General features: G+C 46.4%; 1 protein-coding gene across 2 annotated transcripts in view; it reads right to left on the reverse strand.

Annotated features, from left to right (window-relative positions):
• Positions 1-26,041, reverse strand: part of LOC119853162 — a 73,295-nt gene that overhangs the window by 20,877 nt on the left and 26,377 nt on the right. For both annotated transcript variants that reach the window (XM_038395821.2, XM_038395820.2), the window contains exon 3: positions 25,091-25,581. In XM_038395821.2, coding sequence (XP_038251749.1) covers positions 25,091-25,581 — 491 coding nt within the window. The remainder of the gene's footprint in view (positions 1-25,090; positions 25,582-26,041) is intronic.

Genomic DNA, 26,041 nt, shown 5'->3' on the forward strand with positions numbered 1-26,041 from the left:
TTACAAAGAGACCGACTGCATGGTATAGGGTATGCAGAAGCAAAGAGTCATGGGGTCTTACAGGGTTTGGTCCTCACCACAAGCTTCTCTTACAAAGCCACTGTGTGATGTCTCACTCTCACCATATCTACCCACTGGCTGGGACGGTAAGGTGAGTCCTCCCAAGACAAAAAGTTTACATGCTGTTTGGTTCTGAGGAGAGGATACAAGGGGGAGCATACAAGGGGGAGCAGCCTGGTCTAGTGGTGAGAGCCTAGGTTTTAATCCCACCTCTGAGAGGGGAATGTTGCTGAAGCAGGGAACTTCGCAGCCAGGACTCCTGGGTTCCAATCCCAGCTCTGTTATAAACTGTATGACCTTGGTCAAGTCACTTGACTTGTCCATGCCTCTGTAAAACTGAATTTATACTACTCAGCAATCCCCGGGGGGAAGGAGTTTCAACACTTAATTCAACCATACTTGTAAAGCATCTTCCACAGCTGAAAAGAGTAAAGCATTGTCAAGCAGCCTGCATAGCCCAGCCCCTGCTTACAGGAGGCAAGCATGGTACCTCCCAGTCTCCCCTGCACAGCTTCCACTGATTCAAGGGTTCCCACACATATATCCCTTTACTCCGGCAAGGCACCATGTATTCACACCATTCCAAATAGCCAGCTTCAAATTAGCCTGGACACCAAGGCCCTGATGTTTACTCAACCCAGCCTCTGACTAAATGTGGGGACAATTCATTGTGACTGCAGCTGCACTTACGTAAGTGCCTAATGCTGTTAAAGAAGAAGCCAAAAATTACTTTACTAAATACTACGTATTTTAATGAACTGGCTTGGGGAGGGAGTGGGAGTGAACGGATAGATGGATGGACAGAGCCCACTGAATGGAACTAGTATTGCTCAGCTGTATCATAAGCCCTATACTGCTAACAGATAAATGGAGATTCTCTTTTACCTAAAGTAGTAGGGCTAAGCTTTAAGAGTAAGAAGATCTTAGTTCCATCCCTGCTTCTGCCATGAAGTTCCAGGTAGCTGTGGTAGACAGCATGTTGGTTAGCTATGAAGCCCTAGGCAGCCATGGACTTGTTATTTGGTAATGACCTCTCTGGTATGCTCCCTGCTGGACTTTCCCTGGGTACAGATGTAAAATCTAGGGATGAGGGAATTCCAAGAGGTTCTGAGGTTTGGATAAGAACTGGTGCAACTCAGTCCCTTTGATTCTCTGCCTGTCACACATAATGATCTACTCTCCTGTGGGCTGTAATACTTTGGTCTCAGTTTAGTTGTCGGGTCTAATGTGTGGCTGTTGAGGGGTGCTGGTGGCCTGTGATGTACAGAAGGTAAGACTAGATGGAGCTGGTGGTTCCTTCTGGCCTTAAACTCCATGCCTCTATGCGTGCCCCCACCCAGGCTCTTGGGTCTGCAAAGTTGAGCCATAAATCTCTGCTGAAAAGGCTCTCTCCTCTGAGGCTGCAGAGATGTCCGGCTTCTGCTTAGGCGGGAAATAAGGGGAGAGCAACTATTTTGCAGCGTTTCAGCTTTGCCGTGAGGATCCAGGAGGTGCAGAGGGACATGAAGTGGCAGGGAATTAAATGTTTTTGCCCCTCAAAATAAGGCTGGGTCCAGCTGTTATTTTATCCAGTGAAATTTCTTGCTGCTTTGCTCCTAATCACACTGCCATGCAATCACTCCTCTCCAGGATGGGCTGCAGCACCCCAGCAATGGTACAATTACAAAATAAAATCAAGCCTCTTTGTATGGTTTTACGTCCCTCTGGTTCCCTGTTCCAGAGCAAGTACTGCCAAGCCCGAGCGCTGCCTTTCAGATTAGAAAGCTAACGCATGCTGCTGCCTAGCAACAACGTGGGGGCTTTCCAAGGCAGCCCCTTCTCATCCTGGCTCTCTAGAACTTTCGGTCTGGCTCTCTCATTAATTCATAGACACATAGGTACAGACATGGCTGAAGTAACATTAACTTGGCTGCATAACTTGGAGCAGCTTAAAGCCAGGGAGAAAGGCCTAGAAGAGAGGTGGCATGCCTAGTTACCACTGTGTTACCCTGCTAGTAACCCTTCATTTCCCATTTTGCAAATGGGGAAACTGAGGCAGGGAGTGGTTACATGATTTGCCTGCAGTCACAAACTAGCAAATGAGTGGCAGAGCTGTGAATAAAATTGGGTGCTGATTCTGAGGCCTTTTAACCACAAGACTATCCTTCTTCCCTCTACAATAAGAGGGATGAGATGAAAGAGGCATCTTTCCTACTCCCAGCCCCCTCATTTAAACTAAAATGTCCTTCTTGTCGACCTCAAATTGGCTGTAAGCTTTAGAAACTGAACTACAGTTATCAGAGCAATGGAAAGCATATTGTAGCAGGCTAGTGGCTCCCAAAGTGAAGGCAAAAACAAATTGACTGAAGAAAAGAAGTTTCTTCCAGGACCACATGCTGAGCCGCTCTGAAGTGAAGACTGAGTGAGCTGACTGAGGGTTAAATTTCTGAGCACAGCATAATCAGTTCAGCCTAAGAAATCCTCCCACCCACTCCATCTCCTGCACACAAGAGCACCACAGCGATCCCCTTTATCCCAGACTGGGATTTAAAAGAAAATTGCAGTGATTCAAAACAATCACTTAGAGAGTTACATAGCCACTGAATAAAATATTGCAACTAACCCATGATCCCCTAGGACTTGGCTGTATATCACAGCCATTCAGAATGGCATGTAAACAGCAGAGACAAAACACTGAGCCTGCTGCTCTTAAAGCACCACCCTCCTAACACTTGTGCTACAGCAAAAATTTCCATGTAGGCATTAGCAGTATAGAGCCTATGATATGCTTTGGAGCAGTTCTGTTTCTGTCCAGTAGAAGTCACTGCATGTTTATGTTTATACCTCCACACATAAGCTACCAAGCTACCAAGTTCTTTGCAATCTATATTAACAGACAAAAACATAATTATCCCTTAAATTAAGGTTACTTCACTAATTAACATGAATGTTAAAAGATACAGTTTTTAGAAAATAAGCATTTGAAACTATGGAAATGAACAGTGAAAGGAAAGTTCTGTGGGTTAATAATATTCAAATTCACTTGCAGCTGAGACAATATTTTCAATGTACAAGTGTAAAATATCACACTACACGTTGAAAACCAGCCTTAACTCTCTGCCCATATGCTTATTCAGCCTCAAATATTTATACATGAAATAATTTTTAGAAATCCCGGTTTCATTTTTACTGTCTCCACAATTTAAAACAAACCAAAAAAGATTGTTTTGTTCTTTTTTTAACTGCTGGGCTTCTTTCCACTCCAAAGTTGAACTCAACAGAACAAAAATTGGGTTTTACATCAATTTAGACAAATTGGTGAAAACTCCTGTGTGAAGAATCTTAATTCAGTTTAATATTGATTTCCATCAATTTAATTTAAATGAACAAGAGATCAGCTTAAGATAAATTGAAATAAATCAAGTTGAAAGTGAATGAAGAATGTCCATCTAGAGGTTTTGTACCAGTTTCATGAAAATAATTTTAAAACACACCTTTTAGTTTAACTACTGTAACTATATGTGCAGATAACGCCTTCGTTATAATACAAGGAATGTCAGTTTTGTGCCCTTCCCTGGTTTTGTGGAGGACTGAGAGTGGTCTCAGCTTTTATTGAAGGTGCATGGGTTTTTTGGCAGGGGTTGGAGTTAAATAGGTGTTCACAAAGAAGCAAAACAATGTAAATAGCCTGAATAAAGATCACTTGTCCTCAGCCAGGTTTACTTTCCATTCTAGAGAGGATATCATACCCTTACTAGTTCTCCAGTAGTCCATAGAGTCTTCTAGGAAAAACAGGGCAGGCAAGATCTGATTTTCTAAAGTAAAACTAACATGCAGGGAAACAATTGTATGAAAAAGAACTTTTCAGGGTTTTTTTAATCCATCATAAAGAAGTAAAAAAGGCAGAGACCATTTCCCCCCCTTTGCGGGACACCTTTAAAGAATCGTCTTGCCTCCAGGGTCTTGCCCTGTGCATTCTGCCTTCTAAGACATCCACATTAACTTGTGGGACACTTGGAGACATCATTTTTTAAGCATAGCAGAAGCTTTCAAACTTGCAGAGAGTGGGGATCAGGATGATTTTGGGGTGAGAGAGAAGGGAGAATATTGGGCAAGCAGGGGGGAGAGGAAACATATATAAAGAACTGGGGATGGACCCGTGGAAGAGTTGAGGACTAGTTTGCTCAGGGGACTGGCAATGGGCAACCCCTTTCACCTCTAGATCAACAGGCCAAATGAGACCCAGGGCACTTGTGGTGGAAAGCCATGGCCCTCCAATGGCTCCTGGGTGGCTGAGGCGAAAGGAGTGGGGGGCTCCCTGTCCAGGTCCCACTGGGTAGGAGTCCATGTCACCAAAACCACAATAACTCACTAGCCCCCTTGTTGGCAGAGCCACCAGAGAAGCTAAGGGCTCAGTGGGGCCACCGAAAGACTCCCTCTTGCCCCTAGAGGTGGGATGAGACAGAGGGCCAGGGTGGGAGAAATTCTCCTTGTCCAGGGCTCAGCCTCCAGGGCTGTCGCTTTTCAGGGGCACTAACCCGCATCACAGACAAGAACTGCCGCTGCCAAAAAGTAAAGTGCAGCATGTGACCAGGTGAAGGTTCCTCTAGGGCAACCACGCAGTGTCCCTCCTCTGCAGGCTTGCCAGGAGACCAGGGGCTAGCCCAGGCTCCCCCCACTGCCCCAGTGGAGGCCAGCCCGTCATTAGGGTGGGAGCAGCAACCTCCCATACCCCAGCCAAGGCACAAAGCGACTTCCTCCCACCTCCCCCGCAATTATTGCGTCTGGCCCGGCGCGCTGAGGGTTAACACCCGTGCAGGGGAGGGAGCAGCTGCAGCGTGGTGGACAGATGAGGTCAGGCCCCAGCACAAAGTGGCTATTGTGAGGCGCGCTGCTGCTGCAGGCTTCTGCTTGACCGAGTTCCACTTACCTCTCACCGTGTGGCGGGACGCGGGCGGGGGCGCGGGCGGGGTGGGGGGATGGGATACCCATGCCATCTAACACGCTGCAGCTTCGCCCCATCCCTCACCCCAGCAGCACAAATGGGATTTCAGCTGGATTCAGTACAAAACAAGGCCAGAAAGGATGATTGAGGACAGGGGGACAGGCCATCTCCGAGGGCTGCCCCCCCCCACATTGCCCTCCCCGCCAGGAGCCGCCTCTAAAATGCCTGCCGGACACAATCAGAGCTCAGCATCAGACCCGGCTCCTTCAGGTTCTCCTTCCCCTGCCACCCCACAATTTCTCCATAAAACCATCTCAGAGCCTGACTCCTCACACTTTGTGCAGTCATGTACACCGCAGCCGAGCAGTGCCTCGCTGCCAGATCACAATCAGAAGCACTCGAACAATTTGTACAGTGGGGGTGCTGAGAGCTATTGAACTAAACTGTAAACCATGTCTCTGATGGAAACTATTTCAAGCATGGGGGTGCGCAGCACCCACAGTTCCAGCACCTCTGATCACAATAGTTGTGCTTTGCACGGATGTGAATGACTGCGCAGGGTGCCGGGCAACAGAGAACCGGGCCTCACTTGTCCCTTCCTTGGCAAGAGGTTTCCCCAAAGCAGAAGGCAGGTTTCACCTTCTTGTGAGTCCAGAGAGAACAAAGAGCGATTTCCCTATTGTCAAGCCTTGGGTTGAGTGTTTGGTTTTTGAATTCCTTAGCACTAAGCAATGTTGCTAGACCTTGGGCACAAATGCTTCAGTCTGGTGAGGAGCCTACAATGCAAAAAAACATGGGGGAAAAAGGTCAGATTCTGATCTCTATTTCATCTCTATTTCAGTAAATCTGGAGTAACTCCACTGGCTGCAGATTTACACCAGGTAGTGGGATCAGAATCAGGCTCAGACTGGATGGTGGGGGGAATCAGAGAGGCAAGTCGACAGATACAGATTAGACAGATTATTAATTAACTAGATTAGATTAGACAGATAGGCAGTCTATCTTTTTTTTTTTTTGCTCCACTCAACACAGGCATCAAGGTGGGGTAAGGAAGGAAGGCTAAGGTGGCTTTACACCACTTTTACACCTCCCCTGTTCTCAGGGCTGCCTTAATTTATCCCAGGCTATCTGTGGCCCCAAGGGGCCGTTGAGGCAGCTGGGAATAGCCAGAGGCCAGTGTCACTGTGGTTCTGTACTCTTTCCCTCAGCTACGCTCCTTACAATAGGAGAAGGTTACAAGGGGAGGGAGGGAGAATTGATCCCTTGCTCTAAACCAATTCCTTTGTATGAAGGGAATTCCCCAGTGGCTGGATCCACTGGCTTTATGGCTAGCACAATGAATCAAGCCCTGTGAGCTCATGTCCCACACTTGGACTTGGGTCCCTGCCCAGGGCTAACACTGCAGGGTGCTGTCTTTCACATAAAATGTTACACCAAAATCTCTTCTACCCAGCTCTGGGAGCTGCTCAACTGGAACTTACAGACATCCTGGGACTTTTGGAAAAGGAGTATGGGATAATTCAGGTATCATGGCCTATCCCCCCCCCCTTTCTGTCTTGCAATAAAATAGATTCTAACATCCCTGGCTGCATATGAGCTATTGCTGCGTGTTAAATGGCTGCAGGATTTACCCACACAGTCACTGCCCCGGTAGCCCTAACGAAAAAAAATACACTATCAGTCCATAACCCTGGGGAGAAGTGATGAGGGGGGTAATTCTAGAGTAAGCTGCAGTGATTTTGACCTTTACCATGGAGTATCATTGAATTTCTTTAAGGGAGTATTAGAGAGACAAGGTGGGTGAAGTAATATCTTTTATTGGACCAACTTTTGTTGGTGAGAAGGACAAGCTTTCAAGTTGTACACAGCTCTTTTTCAGGTCCCAGAAGTTGGTTCAATGAAAAACATTACCTCACTCACTATGTCTCTCTAATAGCCTGGGACCAACACGGCTACAGCACCGCATACATATGAGGGAGTATCTCTTTCTTGTGTATGTATTATTAATCATCGGTTTCCCATTTTGCTTATTTCCAAAAATAGCATCTGAGTTCCTCAAAACCATTGATGGACATAGCATCACAACACCCACTGAAGGGAAGGAGGGAAGTATTACCACCACATTTTACAGATGGGGCAGCAGCTGAGACCTACAGAGTTTAAGGAGTTCGTTTTCCAAAGTGTCCATTAAATGTAGGAGCCTTTATTTTTGGATGGCATATAGGGCCTGAATTTAGGAGCTATGGAGTACCTAGAGTTCCCCTTGATTTCAGTTACAGTTGTGGATCTTCAGCACCTCTGAAGATCAGATCCTATGTGTCATCTGAGGTTAGAGTGTCAAAATCAGGGGGCACATATGAAAATTGGAGCTTAAGTGTGAGGAAGCAATTACTTCACTACACACAAAATTCTCCCCCACCCCACGAGAGGATGAGAGACTAAACAAACCACAAGTGACAGATGTTAGTCACCTCACAATGCACTGCTGGAAGGCGCTCAGATCCTATAGTGAGGAGGACACAGTAAGAACCAATCTAGAACAGAACAAAATAGAATAGAACCCTAATTTCTTCATCACAGCTCAGTGGGGTCTGCAATCTGACAGTGCTTCTGGATCCCACCTGTTCTTAAAGTCCAAGATAGCGTCAGTGACACCAGACAAGCCCACAAACGTTTTTTGGGACCACCCTTGAATAGCACTTGGAAGCTACAGGCAATTACCCACTTGCACAGAGCTATGAGCTCTCTAGAGAATGGACTGTCTGAATATACGTAGGTGACTGACTCTCTATTGTTTCTGGGTTGTCTCTATGACGTATGGGCTCCAGGTATCTTTATAGACAGCTCATCTCCTTATGCACTGCTGAAACTGGCAAGATCAGCAAAGGCATCTTTGCTAACAGCCCTAAGATTTGATTTCTGAGGCCAGGGAGCCGGATATCCTCAGAGGAGAGTCCTCAGCTCTGCATTCACTTCCCGATTTGACCTGACAATTTGGCCCATGCCTGTTGATCTGCAGATCATGTCATCAGGTCCATCTATTCACTTACAGCCAAATATTAAAGTCTTTTCTCAGTTTTCTCTCAGGCCTTACGCAAGCAAAACTCCATTTGCACATGGAAATGGCCCTGTTTGAAAATACAGACACCTGGAAGGTGAAAAATAAACACGGAGGCAGCATTCATTAAATCCCTTTCAGTCCAGCTCATCTGTACAGTATGTGCCAAGATTAGTCACTGCTTAGACAACAAGTTAACTCTCATGTTTGCAAGACCCAGCTGAAATGTCTGGGGCTCTAGTTTCACAGCTGTCAAGCCTGGAAGGGGGCTCCTCCGAAGCAGCTCACAGGCTTTTGATTCATTGTTGCCAATGTGACATTTCCTCCCCAGGTTCCTGGTGCCGGCTCCTTCGCAATCCATAGGGAATGTCCAGTCTTGCCTAACATATTATCTGATGTCTACATGGTTCATCTCACTTTTGCAGTCACCGCCAGAGACCCTTGGAAATATTAACAAATAAGTCCTGGCTTAGATGTGAGCTGCAATCCTGCCAGCAATGTTTGCTATTGGCAGAACTGTTACACCAATGGAGATATCTCCTGCACCACTTTCTTGCTCCCTTTCAAGTGCTGCAGCACCACCAAAGAGAAGAGGGAATTTGTGGGTACCTCATCCACAAGACCCAACATGTGCCCATCCAATGTTTTCTTGTTAGTTTTTGTATGATGGCCCTGAGCGCTGTGAAAGGGTTAAACTGTTAACACAAATCAGGCTGTAGAGTAAATTAAGGTGTATATGCAGGATTGTTCCTTCAACAACAACACAGGGACTTCTCAGGCTGGGGAACCTCCACTGTAGTCCCTGGACGGGAAAGAAATCACTGCAAGCCGCAGACTTCCTTGACAACAGTTATCTTTTAGCTGGACAGCAGGAGGGACAGGATTCAGAAACTTCTGCTCCCAAAATAAAGGTCACTTACAACTTAAGTTAAAGGAGGGGCTTATTTAGGCTTTTTGGGCAACACAATTACATACAGCTGAGCAGGTTTTCTCCAGGAGAAGGAAGCACAGATGCACGCACCAATCTACACAAATGCCTAGCAGTTGTACTGGGAATACTGGGGGAATTTCTAAAGTTAATCAGATACGAGTGCCAACCTGCAAATAACACTGGGATTTAGAATCAATACAGGCTGGGGCCACTAGGAGGGGACACTATCATCTACACTTGAGACTAAGCCCTTGCCAGAAACGCAATCAGCTTTTAGGCAACGCAGGTGCGGTGACTGCATTATGCGGAGCACAAGAGGCTCAAGGATGTAATGATATGTCTTTGCAGTTATGCTGTTCAGGCCTTAGATGTCCCTATACTGCACAGATGTTTCTAAAAAGGGAGTGGTCTTGGGGAATCAACAAAAGGTGGAAACCAACTCGTTTTGTTAGTAGTTTGCTGCTCTCTTCCCCCGTAAATGCCTGGTGATCAAGGAGATCTGTGGCCCTGAGTATTATGACGGGAAAAGGTGATTCCCTCAGCCTCAACGGCACTGCTAAACGTAATCTTTTGGCGCCCAAAATAAAATCCCTTCAATTGCTTCAAATCAAACATTCCCCTCCAGAACTTGAGGAACCTTTGCAATGCACTACTTCATGTATATATGCAACACTGCCCTCTGCAGAATGGAAAGTCAGACCTGCTGATGCCTTTCTGCATATGTAGCCCTCTAGTGGCTGGAGGACCCCTAGTGATTATAAATCAGACTAGTACTGGGCCTTAGGGTGCTAGCCTAGGACTCCATGTGCAATTCTCTGCTCCACTACAGACTTCCTGTGTGACCTTGGGCAAGTCATTTACTCGCTCTGTGCCACAATACTCCATCTGAAAATTGGGGATAATAGCACTTTCCTACATCACAGGAGTGCTGGAAGGAGAAATACATTAAAAATTGTGAGGCACTCATGAAAAATCAAAATTGAAGGAACCCCCCGGGAGAAAACAGAAGGTTTAAACCCCCAAAATAAGTCGTTAAACCATCTGATTGCAAACTGTATTATATTATAATATATATCAAGTAAGGTATTTTATGAAAGCTTATAATATTCTGAACTCAATGGTCATCACAAGACATGTATATAGACCATGGTTATGAATGTATGTATTTGTGTATACAGAAAACTCCACAAACTCCAACTCCATCTCCTGGCAGGGTGGTGAACAGTTAAGCGAGGAGCTGGGCTTCCAAAGTCAGATGCATACATGGAACTGGCTTCAAATAACCATCCAATGTCCAGCCCAGGTCAAAAAATGATGTTAATGGGAAGACACAGACATCCTGGCAATCATGTCAAGAGGGAATTCCTTGATGGGAATTCCCCACTCTGAATAACCATGAGGCAACATGGTCTGGGGTGGGGCAGGGAAGAAAGGAAAAAGCCTTTTAAAAAGAGGCTTGGAATGGAGGCTGGTCATCCAGCAGCTCAGAACAACATCTAGGTGGATCCATGAATACTGGATTCCTCTTATAGCTAGTGGGTACTCTGGGAACCTGTTCAAAGGCATTAGGTAGTTTGTATTAGAAAAAGGATTTTGTCTAATACCAAAGTGTAAAGCCTAAGGTTGCATCTTTATGTTTATTTTCTGTGTAACTTGTGTATGTTTCCTCTCCCTCGCTATTTCATCTTTGAATCTGCTGGTTTTCTATTAAATAAACTTTTGCTTTATTTTTATTCCAAACAGGTCTCTGTTGTGCAAACTGTGTGGAGCATGTGTGCCAAAATGAATTGATACCTGGAAGACAGGTTTCACGCTTTTGGGGGTTACAAACCAGACGAGAATGATCAACGTGTCTGGTACTTAAGAACATGGGGAGGACAGATTTGGGGAGACCCGGTACACGATGAGCTGTTTGTATCATCCTGCAACAAGTAACTAGGCTGGTGAGCACCAGGCTAAGACCTTATGCTTGTGGGCTGGCTACTGGTGTCAGGGATCTGAACCATAGCGATATGGAACCACGGCACCCTGAAATTACAGGCCAGGTGGTGATAGAACCCTTTACAGCCCTGGGTGGCATTAAGGGCCATATAAGTAGACAGAGTTGAGATTCTCCATTAGCTTATAAGTGGCTGAGGCTGCTAATTTGGAACCGTGCGTTCAGAGTTCTCTTCTCCATACCATACATATGCAAACTAGACAGTAATGGTGCCCAGTGCTTAAGTCACAAATCCATTACATACTCTGAAGAGATTTCTGTTATTACATCAGATTTATAAAACTTTTTAAAGAAATCAGGATCTAAATGTTAAGTTTTAAAATTATCTGACAGCAAGTGCCCCTTTAAAGGGCAGGTGTACTCTGAAAAGTGGCTCTGTAAACACCATTGACAATGTTTATTGCCTTGCAGTGGCTCCAGACCAAATCTACTCACTTTGCAAGGTCAGAAAAGGGTTCCCCCCCCCCAACTGCCAGCCCTGAAACCTTGCCACTCTGATCTGAGAGTCTGGTCTGATCTGGTCCTTTCTGACTCAATCACCTGCAATAAGGATGAAGTGAGCTGTAGCTGAGCTGTAGCTCACGAAAGCTTATGCTCAAATAAATTTGTTAGTCTCTAAAGTGCCACAAGGACTCCTGTTCTTTTTGCAATAAGGAACCTGTAATCTGAATGTTGTTAAATCCAGCATTATAGTGGTGTTTCAAGTATTCACTGCTGTCAACTCTCACAATTTTTGAGCACCTTATAATATCAGGTGTTTTGTTTCTTAAAGCCCCAGCTGCTGGAATCAACAGATTGCATGAGAATTTCAGCTTTCACTTTTTTAAAGTAAGTTTCTAGCTGCTATGACTGCAGAGAAAAACCTTGAAAACAAGAAGCAAGGGCAGCCTAAAGGCTTAGAAGACACATAAAAGCAACCCAACGGTTAACTGTTTATGAAATCTCATATTTTTTGGACTGTGACTTACAATTTTTAAATGCATGTGGTGGACAATACTGTGTATTTGTGTTTAATGGGCCAGATCCCTGGGGCAGCTCAAAGTAGCCAGAAGGCTGTCCTAAAGGGGCAGCTAGCACTGGGGAATCTCTAGGTGGCATACAACCAGCACTGCAAGCTCTGTGGCACCTGCCTCCATTCCCCTCCCCCACATATGAGGGGTGTATGAAGAGTTTGTCAAGTATGGGACTGGCATTTGGTTCAGCAGATCCTTGATCAACACAAAGATCCCTATATGGGATCTCTCCAGCCAGTGTAAAGTGTAGCCCTCACATTGCTCTGAGTTACACCGGGGTCTTTCAGCAGCCTCAGGTGACTTAGGACCATCTTCCTCTCCTCTCTTCAGCTCAGGATCTAGCCCACAGAGTTTATGTTGCCACAGGCTGCTTTGTTAACCCAGGAGACAGCCATTTATGGGGGGGTCAACAAACCCCCCCACAAAATCTCCACCTAAGATTTAAATGCCTGCGTGGTGGAACAGCTTTGAAGAGGCCATAGCTCATTATTTTGACTGCATCAAGGGCTCTGCAAAGCCAAAACAAGGCTGCATAAAATAGACACAGACAGGTTGCTGCTGAGACCCTGGGGTTTGCTTGATCTCTCTAAGCGCCATCCCTCCCTCCCAACATACACGCACCCACGTCATGACAGCCCATCAATGTCTTAGCGAGCCTTTCACCTTCACATGACTGGGCTTGTTTATGAAGGATTAACTTCATTTGTGTATGCAAATGAGCACAGTTTTGCATAAATAAGTACTATATTAGAAATTACAGGCCAGTATGATTAACAGACTGAAGGGACTACTTCTTATAGCATTATGAGCTACCAGGGGATGGGAATAATAGAAGACGACGACTAGAATAATAAATAAAATAATAAACAATAGAGGGAAATGCTGGACTAACCCATTTGCTCTCCACCATTCACTTGCCCCCGTATTCCCTTCTGAACACCATGTACATAATAACGACACAGGGGAACACACTGGAGTTGCTGGCTGGCTAATAGGATAAAAAGATCTCACTCTCCAGTGAGCTAATCCATTTATACGACACGTAATTAACCACTGTGTTTGCAGAACAGTCTCCCCAGCAGTTGCTCGGCTGCCTAAGACTTGCATGAGGCCTGAATGCAACGGAACCCTGCCTGCACCTGCTTCACATCAAGATCATTTCACTAGCTGGCAAGGGTTAGGGCACCATCTGTGGCAATAGCACGTTGGGCTGTGATGGAGTTTGATCTCACATGCTAAAGGGCTAGACCATGCACCTGGTTGAGTAATCACGATGGAACACACTGGACTTGCTATTCCACTGCCTAACGCTTTGTCTGTCTTTCAATGCATGTATGTATATGGCCCTCATCACTGTAGCCTCCAAGCACTATTTGGATCGGGTAGCATTTTACATCCACTTTGCTCCGTTCTAAATCACTGCAGGTGGTGCACGGTGGTGGAGAATCAGGTCAACAGGAGCTAGCTAGTGCAGGAAGTGGAGTGGGCAATTCAATAGGCAGCACTCTTCCCCGTACCCACATACACACTTCAACCCATACAGGACTGAGCTTCAGCCATTATCCTTGCCCCTGGCGGTTAGCACACATCAGCCGCCACATGTCACACCATTTTAAACTTCTTATGGCAAGAGAGATTCATCTGGACATCATCAGACCTCTCTTGAAACTACTTCTGCCTCCTCTGCATTCGTGATCTTAGTGTATGTCAGTGCCTTCTTTCAAGCAAATTCATTCCGAATACCCTGACTGAAACAAGCAGCTGCCTTCGTGATGCATTTAGAGCCAAGATTTTGATTCAGTCCATAAAAACAACATTCAGAGTACAGATGCAAATCTGAACTTCACAAGTTGTGTTTGGCCCTTACGTCTAACGACATTAGGATAAAAAAAGGCATGAGATTATGTGTGTGTATATATATAAACTCGTGCCACGCATGCCTGTGTCTTTTAATACAAATGATTTGCACCCAGAAGTTTGGAGGAAAAAGAAACCAGTGGCTGAATTTAGTGGAGAGTTCTGTACTGCAGAACGAGCAATGTATGCAAGTTTCAAAATTGCTAACTCCTGCTGCTTTCTATCTCACCCAACAGCCCCACCACATCCCAGCAGCCGCACTGGGAGGAAAATAACCTGGTATTTTTCAACCTCTTGTGGTTTATGGTTTCACCCATCTCTGAGGTCTCCCTGTAGAATATTCAGAGCATCTGCCTGTAGTTGGAGAGCTTGCAAAATGTAGCGAGCAGAAGGGAAGTATTATGGCAAAATAAAATGCCTTTCAAGCACCCCATGCAGGATGACTCAGTTAGATATTACAGAAAGAACATTATGGTGATGATCAAAATTGGAGAAAAGACAAGCATATTTAAGAGGATTCTGTACTATCGCTATCTTGATCAGTGCACAATGTATTTTGCAAAAGCCCTGAAAGCATTTTCCATGTGGCACCAATTCCATCCTTGACAATTAGACTCACTCCAAAAAGCATTTCCAAAGGGCTAAATGTGTGATTTAGGGAATGATGAGAACCCTGATTAAACTGAAAGAATGTTTTAAAAACACTTTGCCCATGGTGCCTTTGTGTTATAAATAAACGACAGCCAAATAGCACCCACCATGATATCACAGCGACACGTCAGGCAGTGAGTACTGAACAAAGCACTCCAGCTTTGCTTTGGAGGTTTGCATTAAGATACACTGAACTTATAGTCTTCTCACCTAGCTGGGCAGAGTGTGTTCTTTCTCTCTGCATCGGTGAGCAAGCGTCTCGTCTCTTTCTCTGGTACAGAGTGACATTAGACTCCTCAGAGGTAAACGCTGAAACAAGCCTTCCATTATAAACCTCATTATACTCCCTGATCTCCAACAGCTTCACCAAACCACCCTGCCTGCAATGTCACAAGCGTAAACCTACAGCAGCACAGAATTTATCCATCCAGGAAAACTGGACAAGGTATTTGAATAAAACGGGGTGGGGTGGAGGCAAAATCGGAGGTGCTCTCACTTTGTGGACATTTCCACAGTGCAGGCCCAGTTATATGAGCTTCAGAAATTATCTACCAACCTGCCAGATGCTTCCTGAATACATTTGCCCCATGCACCGTTAAGCCAAAGCCTGCAAGAGTATTTGGCGAACGTACAAGGGGATTTCTATCCTACAGAGCTTGCAAACTCTGCAGGAGTAGCCAAAGGTGATATCTGCACTAAGAAAAGTGTGTGTTTTTACAACAAGATAGCTAATGCGTTATAAAATCCTAATATAGGCAGGGCAAGCTGTAGTTTTACCTTGATGTACCTGGGCAACTAGGGTTCACCTTAACCAGCTACACAGAGGTAAAACTACAGGTTGACCTGCCTATATTAGGATTTTACAATGTTAACTATCTCGTTGTAAAAAACACACCTTTTTTCCCTGGTATAGGCATGGCCATAAATTTTACAACACAGGTTACAGGATTCCTACAGCCCTACAGGAGAACTCCAAGCTTTGCAAGCTCATTCCTATGTGAGACCACTTTGGATAAGAAATAGGCATGAAGGGTATGGGGCGGGGGAGATCTCCCAGCTCTACTCTCCAATTTTTATTCTTTTTGCTTCCCTTTAGCCAGCAGAAATCCTACATGTTCTCGATGCGTGACTTTAAAACTACATTTTGCTTTTCAGGGGTTTTCTTTTCAACCCCTGACCTTTCTCCACATTAACTGCAGCTCACCAAAGAGCTATGTGTACAGGAATAGAGCCGGGTGAGATTTTTCAAAGGCAAAGGCACTCAGCATTAGCCTAACTCCAGGGGGAGCAGAGTTAAACCAACAAAGAAGGCTTTAAAAATCTCAGCATAGGGGTTCAAACACATAGGTCCCAGTCCTGAATGCAAAACACCCACTGATTTCAATGGGTGCAAGAAAGGCAAGATGGGCCCACAAAGGTGCAGTTTTGTAACTTTAAAAATTAGGAACTCAGCCCACGCTAGGACATCTGTGCTAGTAACAGCTGGGCTGCACAGGCTCCCAAGCCAAAGCTTTTCCAAAAGATTATTTCCAAGAGTATTAACACTAGTTACAGGACCGATGGCACAGCCAGTCCTGCCCATCACACTGGAACGACAGAGACTCTCCAACTTGGCATAGGCAAGCTCTGTAATAAGTCTCTCTAATTCTGTTGTGGCACAAGGGGAGTGCAAAAGCCTGGCATTATTTGCTAATCCCATATCATCATGAGACCATCCTGTTTCTACTGCTTCCATATCCAAGCCGCAATCTTTCCCTCACTTCCCTGCTCTTCTTGCACCCAGGATCTCTCCATGGGGAGATTACGTGATCCAGACACATCTGTCTCATTGCAGCAATGCTTGGTGCTGTCAGTTAAGTGCAGAGGGTGCTATTGGAGGGAGTGGGTATAATGACTAGAGCAAAGATATGTCTTTTGGGGTTCTGCTCCCACATCTGCCACCAACTCTCTCTAACTTTGGGCAAGCCACTTACAACCAAGAGCGCTCAGCAGCCAGCTCCTACTACTCCCATCTCAAAAGTCTGGCCACTGAGTTAGGTGCCTAAATAGGAGCTGGTCTCTTGAAAATCTGTCCCATAACCTCTCTGCTTCAATTTCCCCATCTATATAATGGAGATACACAGTAACACACAGGGGTGTTGTGAGGTTTAATTAATGAGCGTAAAGTGCTTTGAGACCCTCGGATGCAAGTCAAAGTGCAACATATCGCTAATACTAATATTGGATTAGCTGAACTATGTGGAGAATAGCTGAGCATGTTTCAACAGCCACGTGCCTTCCATTGCCCAAACACCTCCTGGTCCTCAGCCATCAAATGCTTTCCCCTGGGAATTCCATTTGGGGCTCAGGCTTTCAATGTTAGCAAAAGGTGTGGCTTTCCAGGCCTGGAAACTGAAATCGATTCACCCACAGAACAAATACAACATGGGCAGCAATAGCATATGGAGGAGCTGCCTGCCCTCTCCTCCTCCCACAGTGCAATAAGGAGTGTGCAGAAAACATGCGGTATTTGCATCACAATGAAGCACCCACACCAGAGTGGGTTGGGCCCAGCAGACAAACAGTTCATTCAGAATCCTAGCTGTCTCCCTAGCCTTGATATGCCAAGGAGAATGTCAGTGGGACAACCCAACCCTCTCCTCTCTCTATCCAAGAGCTATAGTGCACAGGTCAGACCCCATCTGTACATTCCCAAGTAGCATCTACTAACTTGTCCTGCAGAAAAGTACAAGCAGGTTCCAGCAAAAGTTTTTAATCCGCCAGAGACCGCAGAGCCAGCTGGGGCAAGTCCAAAGCCAGGGAGAAAGCTGGCATTGTCCTCCTGGGCTGGGTTGAAAGAACGCCTTTGGGAAACCCTCTGCAGAAAGGAAGCACTTCATTTTCAGATAGCTGAGTAGGAGGGAAATCCCAGTGGACCGCTGCTCCTAAGGATCCACCCTTGCATCCACGCAGTGAAAGTCGCTCTTTCCTCCTCGAGTCACAAATTTAAACCAAGTCACTTTTGTGTTAGGACAGCCCTCGACTTACAACCCCACCCCCAAGAACCTGTCTGGCCTGCACACAGCCTGCCAGTCCAACACGGACAATTCCAGATGCTGGCAGACAAGGACCCAGCGAAGGAGGAGGAGTCAGGCTTTGCCAAGCCCTGCCATATGCAACGATATGACTGAGTGACAAAGACACTTAAGGTTCAGACCCCAACACGCTCCTCCCCCATGCAGATTCCCCAACAGCCTCTTAGTGAGCGGCCTGTCTTTTTGCTCGGGGGCAAAGTCACGTGCCATTCACCAGCCAGGCCAGGCCACCTCTCACCAGTAACTTGGGCTAGATCACCCCATCTCACGGGTTTGGTCCTTAGAGGCACATATACATCTCACCTCCTGCCCAATCATAGATACTGGAAACACTCCGGACATTGCCCTGTGCTGTATCATGTCTGAAATATCCATGCTAATGTGCCCATCTGACCTCCTTTCCCTCTGGCCTGCAGCCAGAGCACCAGACAGCAGGGCTGGAAAGGTTTCCAGCCAGCCTGCCAACCCCAATTAAAAGCCAGTAACTTCAACTTCAGGCTCACAGTTTAGTGTCCCTGATGCCAGGTGCTATTACTGTCTCTTTGAAGATCCCGATACACCCAAGATGGCTTCCTCTCTTGCTCCTCAGTGAGCTCCTCTGGGTCTCCATACCCTTCAACTCATTCTCCCCCAGCCCATGCACATCCCATTTCCTTCCCTTCTCAACACCCTGCAATGCAGCCCCAAGCATCGTGAGGACTGAACAAGACTCTCTTGGGGACTTGCTGATGCCGCCATTACGTAGCCAGAAGGGGTCGCTGTTGGATCACTGCCTTTCTCCATAGGGGCTGAATGCATTACTGTTTCCCATTCTCTGCTGTCCTGGGGAAGGAGAGACTGGGACTATTAATCCAAATGTAACCTCCCGCTTGGTAGGTGACCACTAGATCTCAGGAGACTGATTCCTGCTCCCTCAGGAGACGTCTAATCCTGCCTTCAGTCAGGAACCAAAGCAGGAGCTCATCAGGGCAACAGGCTCCAGATGCTCCCAGAAGGAACAGACATGAGTTTGCTGCTGCTAGCTGATAACAGCAAGCATGGTGGTAAGATAGCATGACGCTCAGAACAGCTATATCCGCCATGCAGGTTTCTCAGTTGCACAAGCTCACAGGGACGGAAAGCACAGAGGAGGCGATGCTGTGTTGCTGGTCCCTTAGGGAGAACAAGATGGAAGCACAGCTGTCTTTTCCTGACAGAGGCACCCATGCCGAGACTCACCCATCCATTCTCTTTCAGCCTACTTCCATTGCATGTATGACAAAAGCAACTCTTAACTGGCTCAAGATAGGCCAGGACCTAAACCAGAAGGAAGGCACTGAGGGACAGTAGCAGAGATGCGTGGGCCCAGAAATGGAATAGCAAATATATTCCACATCAGGACTGAAGTGCGCTGGTAGAATTGTGGCTGGAATAACAGGAGATGCTAGAAGGTGGGAACTGGGTTCATTAGCAGCACAGCTATAAGGAGACCTAGAAATGGAGGAGCAGCAGCAGCTGCTCCAAGTCAGCACTGAGGGGCAATAGCAGAGCAGACCGGGGGTCAGGAACTGGAAGAGCAGAGGGGTGCTCATAAATCAGGATTATTGATGTGCACCCAGAGAGCTGTGTGCAGGGAGCCCACGACCGGAACAGCAGGAGGCACTGCCAATCAGAGCTGCAGGAGAAGTTATGAAAGGTGAGTCACTGAGATGGAGATGCACCAAAGGATTCGTGGTGACCCATGCTCAGAGGCAGCTTTGCTGATCAAAGCGAGCTGCTGCTCCTGCAGAACAGTGGCTGATCTCTAGCTGAGAAGCAGCTCTCCTCCTACTCCGATTCAACCAGCTGTGCCAGCGCACAAGAGCTTCCATTGTCATGTGTGTTTGCACAGAAAACATCTCCCAGGCATTCCATTATGATAACCATCCACAGTGCACTTACAGGGCACAACGGAAGAGAGAGAGATAGCTGCTGGCTGGCAGAATTATAATCACCTCCACAGAGGCAGGGCGGAAGTGCCCACACCCTCCCCATTGAGCCTCTCTCTACTTCCCTGCACCTGGGTGTTCTCAGATGGCACCCCTCCCTCCCTCCCCTGCTCTCTGCCTACACGGACTCTATAAATGTCTTAATCAGCAAACCAGACGTCAGCTCTGAGGGCACAGAGACAGAGATTCTCTCCAGTAAACATTGGACCAAGAGGACAGAACAGCCGCTATCTCCCTGCCTCCTCCAGGGAAACGCAGACAAGGGGCGGGAGAGAGAATGGGAACGATCTGCCATTCCTCGTGGGCAGTGAGTGTGGTAATGTCTGATCCCTTCTCTGCTGCAGGGCTATAGATCTTTGTAGGCTTGACGGATCGGATGAGCTAATAAATCTTTTCAGTCCGAAACTGCTACAGTCCTAGGATTGCCTCACAGCAGTCAAGCCCCCACATAATGCTCTGAACCCCTCGTTGTGCCTGGCATATTATCCCAGAAGTTGGCTGGGGGGAGGAGCACAGAGCAGCAGGAGACTCCCCCATTGTGATAAGGCGGAATTGCAAGATGCAATTTGGGGAGGGAATCCAGGATTTCATAATTGCAGAGGCCAGAGGGTTATGAAAAGCAGGAATCAGGACACTGATGGTGCATTGGAGATCAGGCTGCTGCTGTCGTGGTTTCTCACAATATGGCTCCAACTAGGAAGCGGAGCAGCACTTAGACACAACAGCAGCTAAGGCCTACATTTTCAAACTCCAGTGCCTATCATTATGCCACTCGGTCAACAGCTTGATTTTCAGAGTTGTTGAATAATCACAACTTCCACTGAAACCAATAGGAGCTGTTGGGGCTAGATTCATAGATTTTTAAGGCCAGAAGAGACCACTGGGATCATCTGGTCCGAGCTCCTGCAAAACTCAGGCCAGGGATTTTCGTGATGTATGGCCCTGGAGACTGAAGTCTGCCACTTAACCACAAAAAAAGAACAACATAGGTAGTGGCAAGTTAACACCAACTGTGGCAGCTGTTTTGCAGGATCCATCAAGCAGCAGATGAAGGGTTCAAAAGAGCCAGCAGATAAGCATTTTAAGCAATAGTCTAGGCCGGATCCCGAGCAGCTCAAAGGGGCCCCTATTCACTATTTAGTATGTGTTGGGGAGGCACAAAAATACTCCTGCTTAGGGCCCCCAATGGGCTCGCAGGGCCTCTGCAGCAGACGGTAATAATTTTCAGTCATTAACAACCTGGGCTTGATTCAGACTGGTGACCTCTAGAGCCTTCTCTGTCCAGAGGCCGCTTTTCCGGTCTCCATTTATCAGACAAGGGCAAGCCCCAGCCGCCTTGGGGATTTGTAAATCACCACCATCCCATAGTCCCCTTTTACTTAATGCAGTGAAATCAGCTGCATGTTTACAGCTCAGCAACTAGAGCTAAATGGGTGCTGAATTCCCATCACACTGGGGCAGACACACGCACGCACGCACACGCACACTTCCCACTCTTTCTCTGCTCCTTCATATGACCAGTATGAGGGCCAGGTTAGCTTTCAATGCTGCCCCACATGGCAGGTTCATTTCACCTGAAATGCAAGTATGCGTCAGCAGGAGAAAGGAGTGGCAATGTGACCTGCAGCCATACAGAAGCTGGAGCAAAGGAGCTAAAGGGTGGATTTCGTGGATACGTCCAGAGGAGAGGCTTGCCTGAGTAGTCAGTGGAGCAGATGTTTCTCAGATCCTTCACATTTGGTATGACATCACTAGGCCGTCCTCCCAGCTTGGTTTGCTCGCACACTGAAGGTTTGTCCGCCCGCCAGAGAGGATACAAAGTCAACAGGGGGAACTCCCTTTCTCCCTTAGGATACACTTCGAATGAAAACACCAGATAATGTTTTCCTCTTCTGTAGCCCCTTGCATCTGAGGATTGGAAAGCACTTTACAAATAGGAATGAATTAGATGCCAAATCACCCTCTGGGAGTTAGATATTATCCCCTTTCATATATGAAGAAACTGAGGCACTGAGGTGCAGTGACTTGCCCAGAGTTTGGGAGTTCCAAATAAACACCGCACCCAACCCCAGAGGCCAACAGTGGCCCCAGCCTTTCAGGGACATGCACAACCCTCATTGAAATGCATGCAGCTGGCATGAACGCTGCCCAAGGACAATGATCAAACGGCAGCTGGGACCGGCTATTCACTGGAGCTGTGTGTGCCTGTGTATGCCAGGGCATTTCAGCCCAATTAAAAGAAAGAATGGGAAAAGATCTTCTGGGCTAAATTTTTTGAATCCTTTGCAGTAGCAAAGAAAGTTTATTGACTGCATCATGCCAGCTCCAAAAGGCAGAGACTGTGTGGCAACCAGGCATGGCAAGGAATGGGACTGCCACTTGTCGAAGCTCGTTGCTATGGCACAATGCGGCACCATCACGCTGTCATGTAATGCTGGGAAGGGATGGCCAGACACCTGCCCAGAATGATTTTCTTTTAAAACTCCATCTGTTTAGGTTAGACTGAGAGGCCAGGCCAGAGTCCTCTGGTTATCTACAGGACTGGTAAAGTGTGAGAAGAGCAGGGCAAGCTTCCCCCATACACTGTACTTCAGAAATGTGTATCAGTCCTGAACCAAGGGCACCATACCTCCAGAGGAGAGAGGGGAATTCAGACTCAAAGTCCATTATTTGTATTCTTGTAGCATCTAGGAGCTCCCCCCATCAGGGCCCAGGACCCTGTTGTGCTAAACATTTTTGTGACAAAGCTCTGTCCTTATCTCCATGGGTACTCCGTTTCCTGGCAGATTTCGCTAGCCTGAGAGGCTCACTGTGACCCTCCATGTAGCCCTTCTCTCTCTAGAGGCAAGGGTCACAGCCTACTGAGCCATTTTCATCATAAACCAGCAAGGGAGGTGAGGAGAAGATTCCCCAGCTCCACTTCACGGGTTCCGAAAAGCCTCAGCAGTTTGGGAAGCTGAATCCAAGGAGCCTCCAACCCTTTTGAAGTTCACCCTTTGCCAGCGCACACTCGTAATCATGGTGCTGCGCAGTGACCATGGGAAGAACCAATTCATGCCCCTGACTCTGAGATTAGAGACATGTGTCAGGTCCCAAGAAAGGGTCCCGGTCTCTCCAACCATACACACACACACACCCCTCCCAAAACAGATGCATTTTGCTCAGCTGAGCACTGGCTCTTCTGTTTTTTCTTCTCTAACTATGCAGGGCCCTGATCTGTGCTCCTTGCCCAGCTAACACTTCTGTAGGCATCAGTGGAAGTTTTGGGTGCACCAGGAGTACAGAATTGGGCCCTCTGAATGTTCTGTCATTAATTGCTCATTGAACAGGGCAGAGAGGTGGGCGGATGGGGGTAATGTGCTGAAATCACGAGGCTGGGCATTATGCATTCATGGAGCACATGATGCCAGCCGTGATGGAGAGGGACAGCTATTGTGATAGGGGTGATGATGTCTTGGAGACAATGAAAAAAAGGGCCCTTTGTTCTGTATTTTTTTTTTAAAGATACAGAACAAATTTGATCTTTCTTTTAGAGGGACCCTCACACAAGTCGAAAAGGGGCCTTGTTAACAAGGCTAAATTCAGTACACCAAGGCAAAAAACAGAGCAGGAAAAGTCTGAGTTAGAGGCCTGAAGGCAGGAAATTCAGAATTAAAATAAGAGGCTCTGTCGTTAACCTACTGCACTCCACTAGGGTCACCAGATGTCCAGAGGCATATGACACCCATTTTCCACCTGGTGGAATTTTAAAACGTGACACTACATCAGTGTAGGAAGAAAAGCAAATAATAAAGTGAGAGTTGAGATACTCAACACTGGAATAATATTCTAGTGAAAGAGACAGATCAAACAGGCATGAAACAGAACAGCCAGTCCTACCAGAAGCAGGATATCTATCCAGCCCATAAATACCAAGTTTATTTAATACTCAATAAGAGTCATGCAAGATCCAGTGATTTATATGTCTTGATCCTGCTCTGATACAACATTGTGAAATCAGGAACAATGCCATTTAAGTCAATAGTTACACTGAACAAAACCCATACGAGTCAGTGAAGAAGTAGGCTCAAGAGTCCAAAACATTTAGAAAGGGATCCAACATTGTCTGACTTACAGAACTACATTTATTCATACAATGAGACTTAAAAACAATACTGGGCTACCAACAATCCCTGCCTCTGAATAACTGAATGTTGTGGGTGAACCTAAGACCTGGAAATAGTAGCTATAACTCCACTGAAGTCAACCAATTTGAATCTGGCTTTCTATAGTGCAATGAACTGGCTAGTGTGGCTGTGTCTCCTCTGCCCTCTTATTGGATGGAAATCAGAACTGCTCAACTGTGTTGCACAGAGTCAATATAGTTAATGGAGCCTTTACCTCAAACAAGAAGTCCTAGCTGACCACAGATCTAAAATTCTAGAGAGGAGAAGAGGGATGGACTGATGATGCAACTGGCCTGGTTGCTGCTGAGGTAGGGGTAGTAACTCTGTACATTGCTTGACTTCATGTGAAGTTAGACTTATCAGCCTGTAATTGCCAGGATCGCCTCAGCAGCCATTTTTAAAAATTGGCATCACATTAGCTATCCTCCAGTCATCTGGTACAGAAGGTGATTTAAGTGATAGGTTACATACCACAGTTAGTATTTTTTCAATTTCATATTTGAGTTCCTTCAGAACTCTTGAGTGAACACCATCTTGTCCTGGTGACATTACTGTTTAATTTATCAATTTGTTCCAAAATCTTCTCCACTGACACCTTAATCAGGGACAGTTCCTCAGATCTGTCACTTAAAAAGATGGCTTAGGTATGGGGATCTCCCTCACACCCTCTGCAGTGAAGACCAATACAAAGAATTTATTTAGCTTCTCCACAATGGCCTTGTCTTCCTTAAGTGCTCCTTTAGCATCTTAATCATCCAGTGGCCCCACTGGTTGTTTGTCAAGCTTCCTGCTTCTGGATGTACTTAAAATTTGTTTTGCTTAGTTTTTGAGTCTTTTGCTAGTTGCTCCGCAAATTCTTTTTTGGCCTGCCTAATTATATGTTTACACTTGACTTGCCAAAGTTTATGCTCCTTTCTATTTTCCTCAGTAGGATTTGACTTCCAATTTTTAAAGGATGCCTTTTCGCCTCTAACCACTTTTTTTATTCTGTTGTTTAGCCATGGTGGCATTTTTGGTCCTCTTACTATTCTTTTTAATTTGGGGTATACAATTAATTTGAGCCTCTATTATGGTATTTTTTAAAAAGTTTCCATGAAGCTAGTAGGCATTTCATTCTTGTGACTGTTCCCTTTAATTTCAATGTAACTAGCCTTTTCATTTTTATGTAGTTCCCCTTCCTGAAGTTAGATGCTGCTGTGGTGGTGTTCTTTGGTGTTTCCCTCCTGCCCCCACAAGGATGTTAAACGTAATTATATTATGGTCTCTATTATCGAGCAGGGTTCAGTTATAATCACCTGTTAGACCAGATCTCTGTGCTCCATTGAGGACTAAATCAAGCATTGCCTCTCCCCTGTGAATTGCTGACTTTTCCTGTGTGAAGCTGACTTACCTGCTGCATTTTTTCCAGGTCAAGGCTGGGTCTGCTGACTTTGTCCCCGTAGCCTTGTCGGTGTCTCTTACAAGGCATGACTTGCTCAAAGCCGGCCCCAACACTTGTGAATATCAGAGGCCTGGAGGCTGGGTTCCGCACCAGGGGCTGGAGTCTCTTAGGAGGGGAGGCACTGAACAGCACGGGGCTGGGGCTAGCATGCAGACCATCGGCTTGTTCCACTACGGGTCGGAAGGACATGCCACACAAGTTCTTCACTTCCTCGTCACTGGAGGATGTGTTGTTGCTGTCACCACAGCAAGAAAGCCTGCTGACCTGAGACCACTTCCGCTTCTCGGTGGCAAACTCTCGGTTGATGCGCTCCAATTCCTCTTCTGAGCTGTGGCGATCCAGACTAGCATGGAAAAGGGCCCGGACCTTACAGCATTGATTCTCCTGGTTCTGGAGCTGATTGGTCGCAAGAGGGGTCAGTGCACAGTTCCGTCTTCTCTCTGAGGGAGGGAGGAGAAATGTGAGTGGTAGGTCAGGTCTGAAGCACACCTGTTATACAATCAGGCCCATTAGCTTCTGATCACCCCTCCTTGCTCTTCCAAATAATCGCCTCAATTGCTCATTAGCATATGGCTGGCAGTCCACAGATCGCAGCTCAACTTTAAGCTGGCTCACTGGATCCCAGCCGGAGAACCACCAGTTGGACACAGACTGTACAGCAAGTGAATTGACACACCAGTTATTTCAGCACCTGAATCTATTAAAAAGCTGGTCCCTATATAATGTGCTGGTTTTGTGTATGTGAACAAGTGGATGACGTTGCCTTCCAGTGGCTGACTCTGTGAGATATGGGACTTAAAAGTAGTGTTATTTAAAAGAATTTTCCTAAGATTCTAACAACTGAAGCGGTGTTTTTGAGTTATGTGTGCACTACCAACCCGCCTCCAATTATTAAAGTCG

This window comes from Dermochelys coriacea, chromosome 3, assembly GCF_009764565.3.
Source record: "Dermochelys coriacea isolate rDerCor1 chromosome 3, rDerCor1.pri.v4, whole genome shotgun sequence".
Lineage (NCBI taxonomy): Eukaryota > Metazoa > Chordata > Testudines > Dermochelyidae > Dermochelys > Dermochelys coriacea.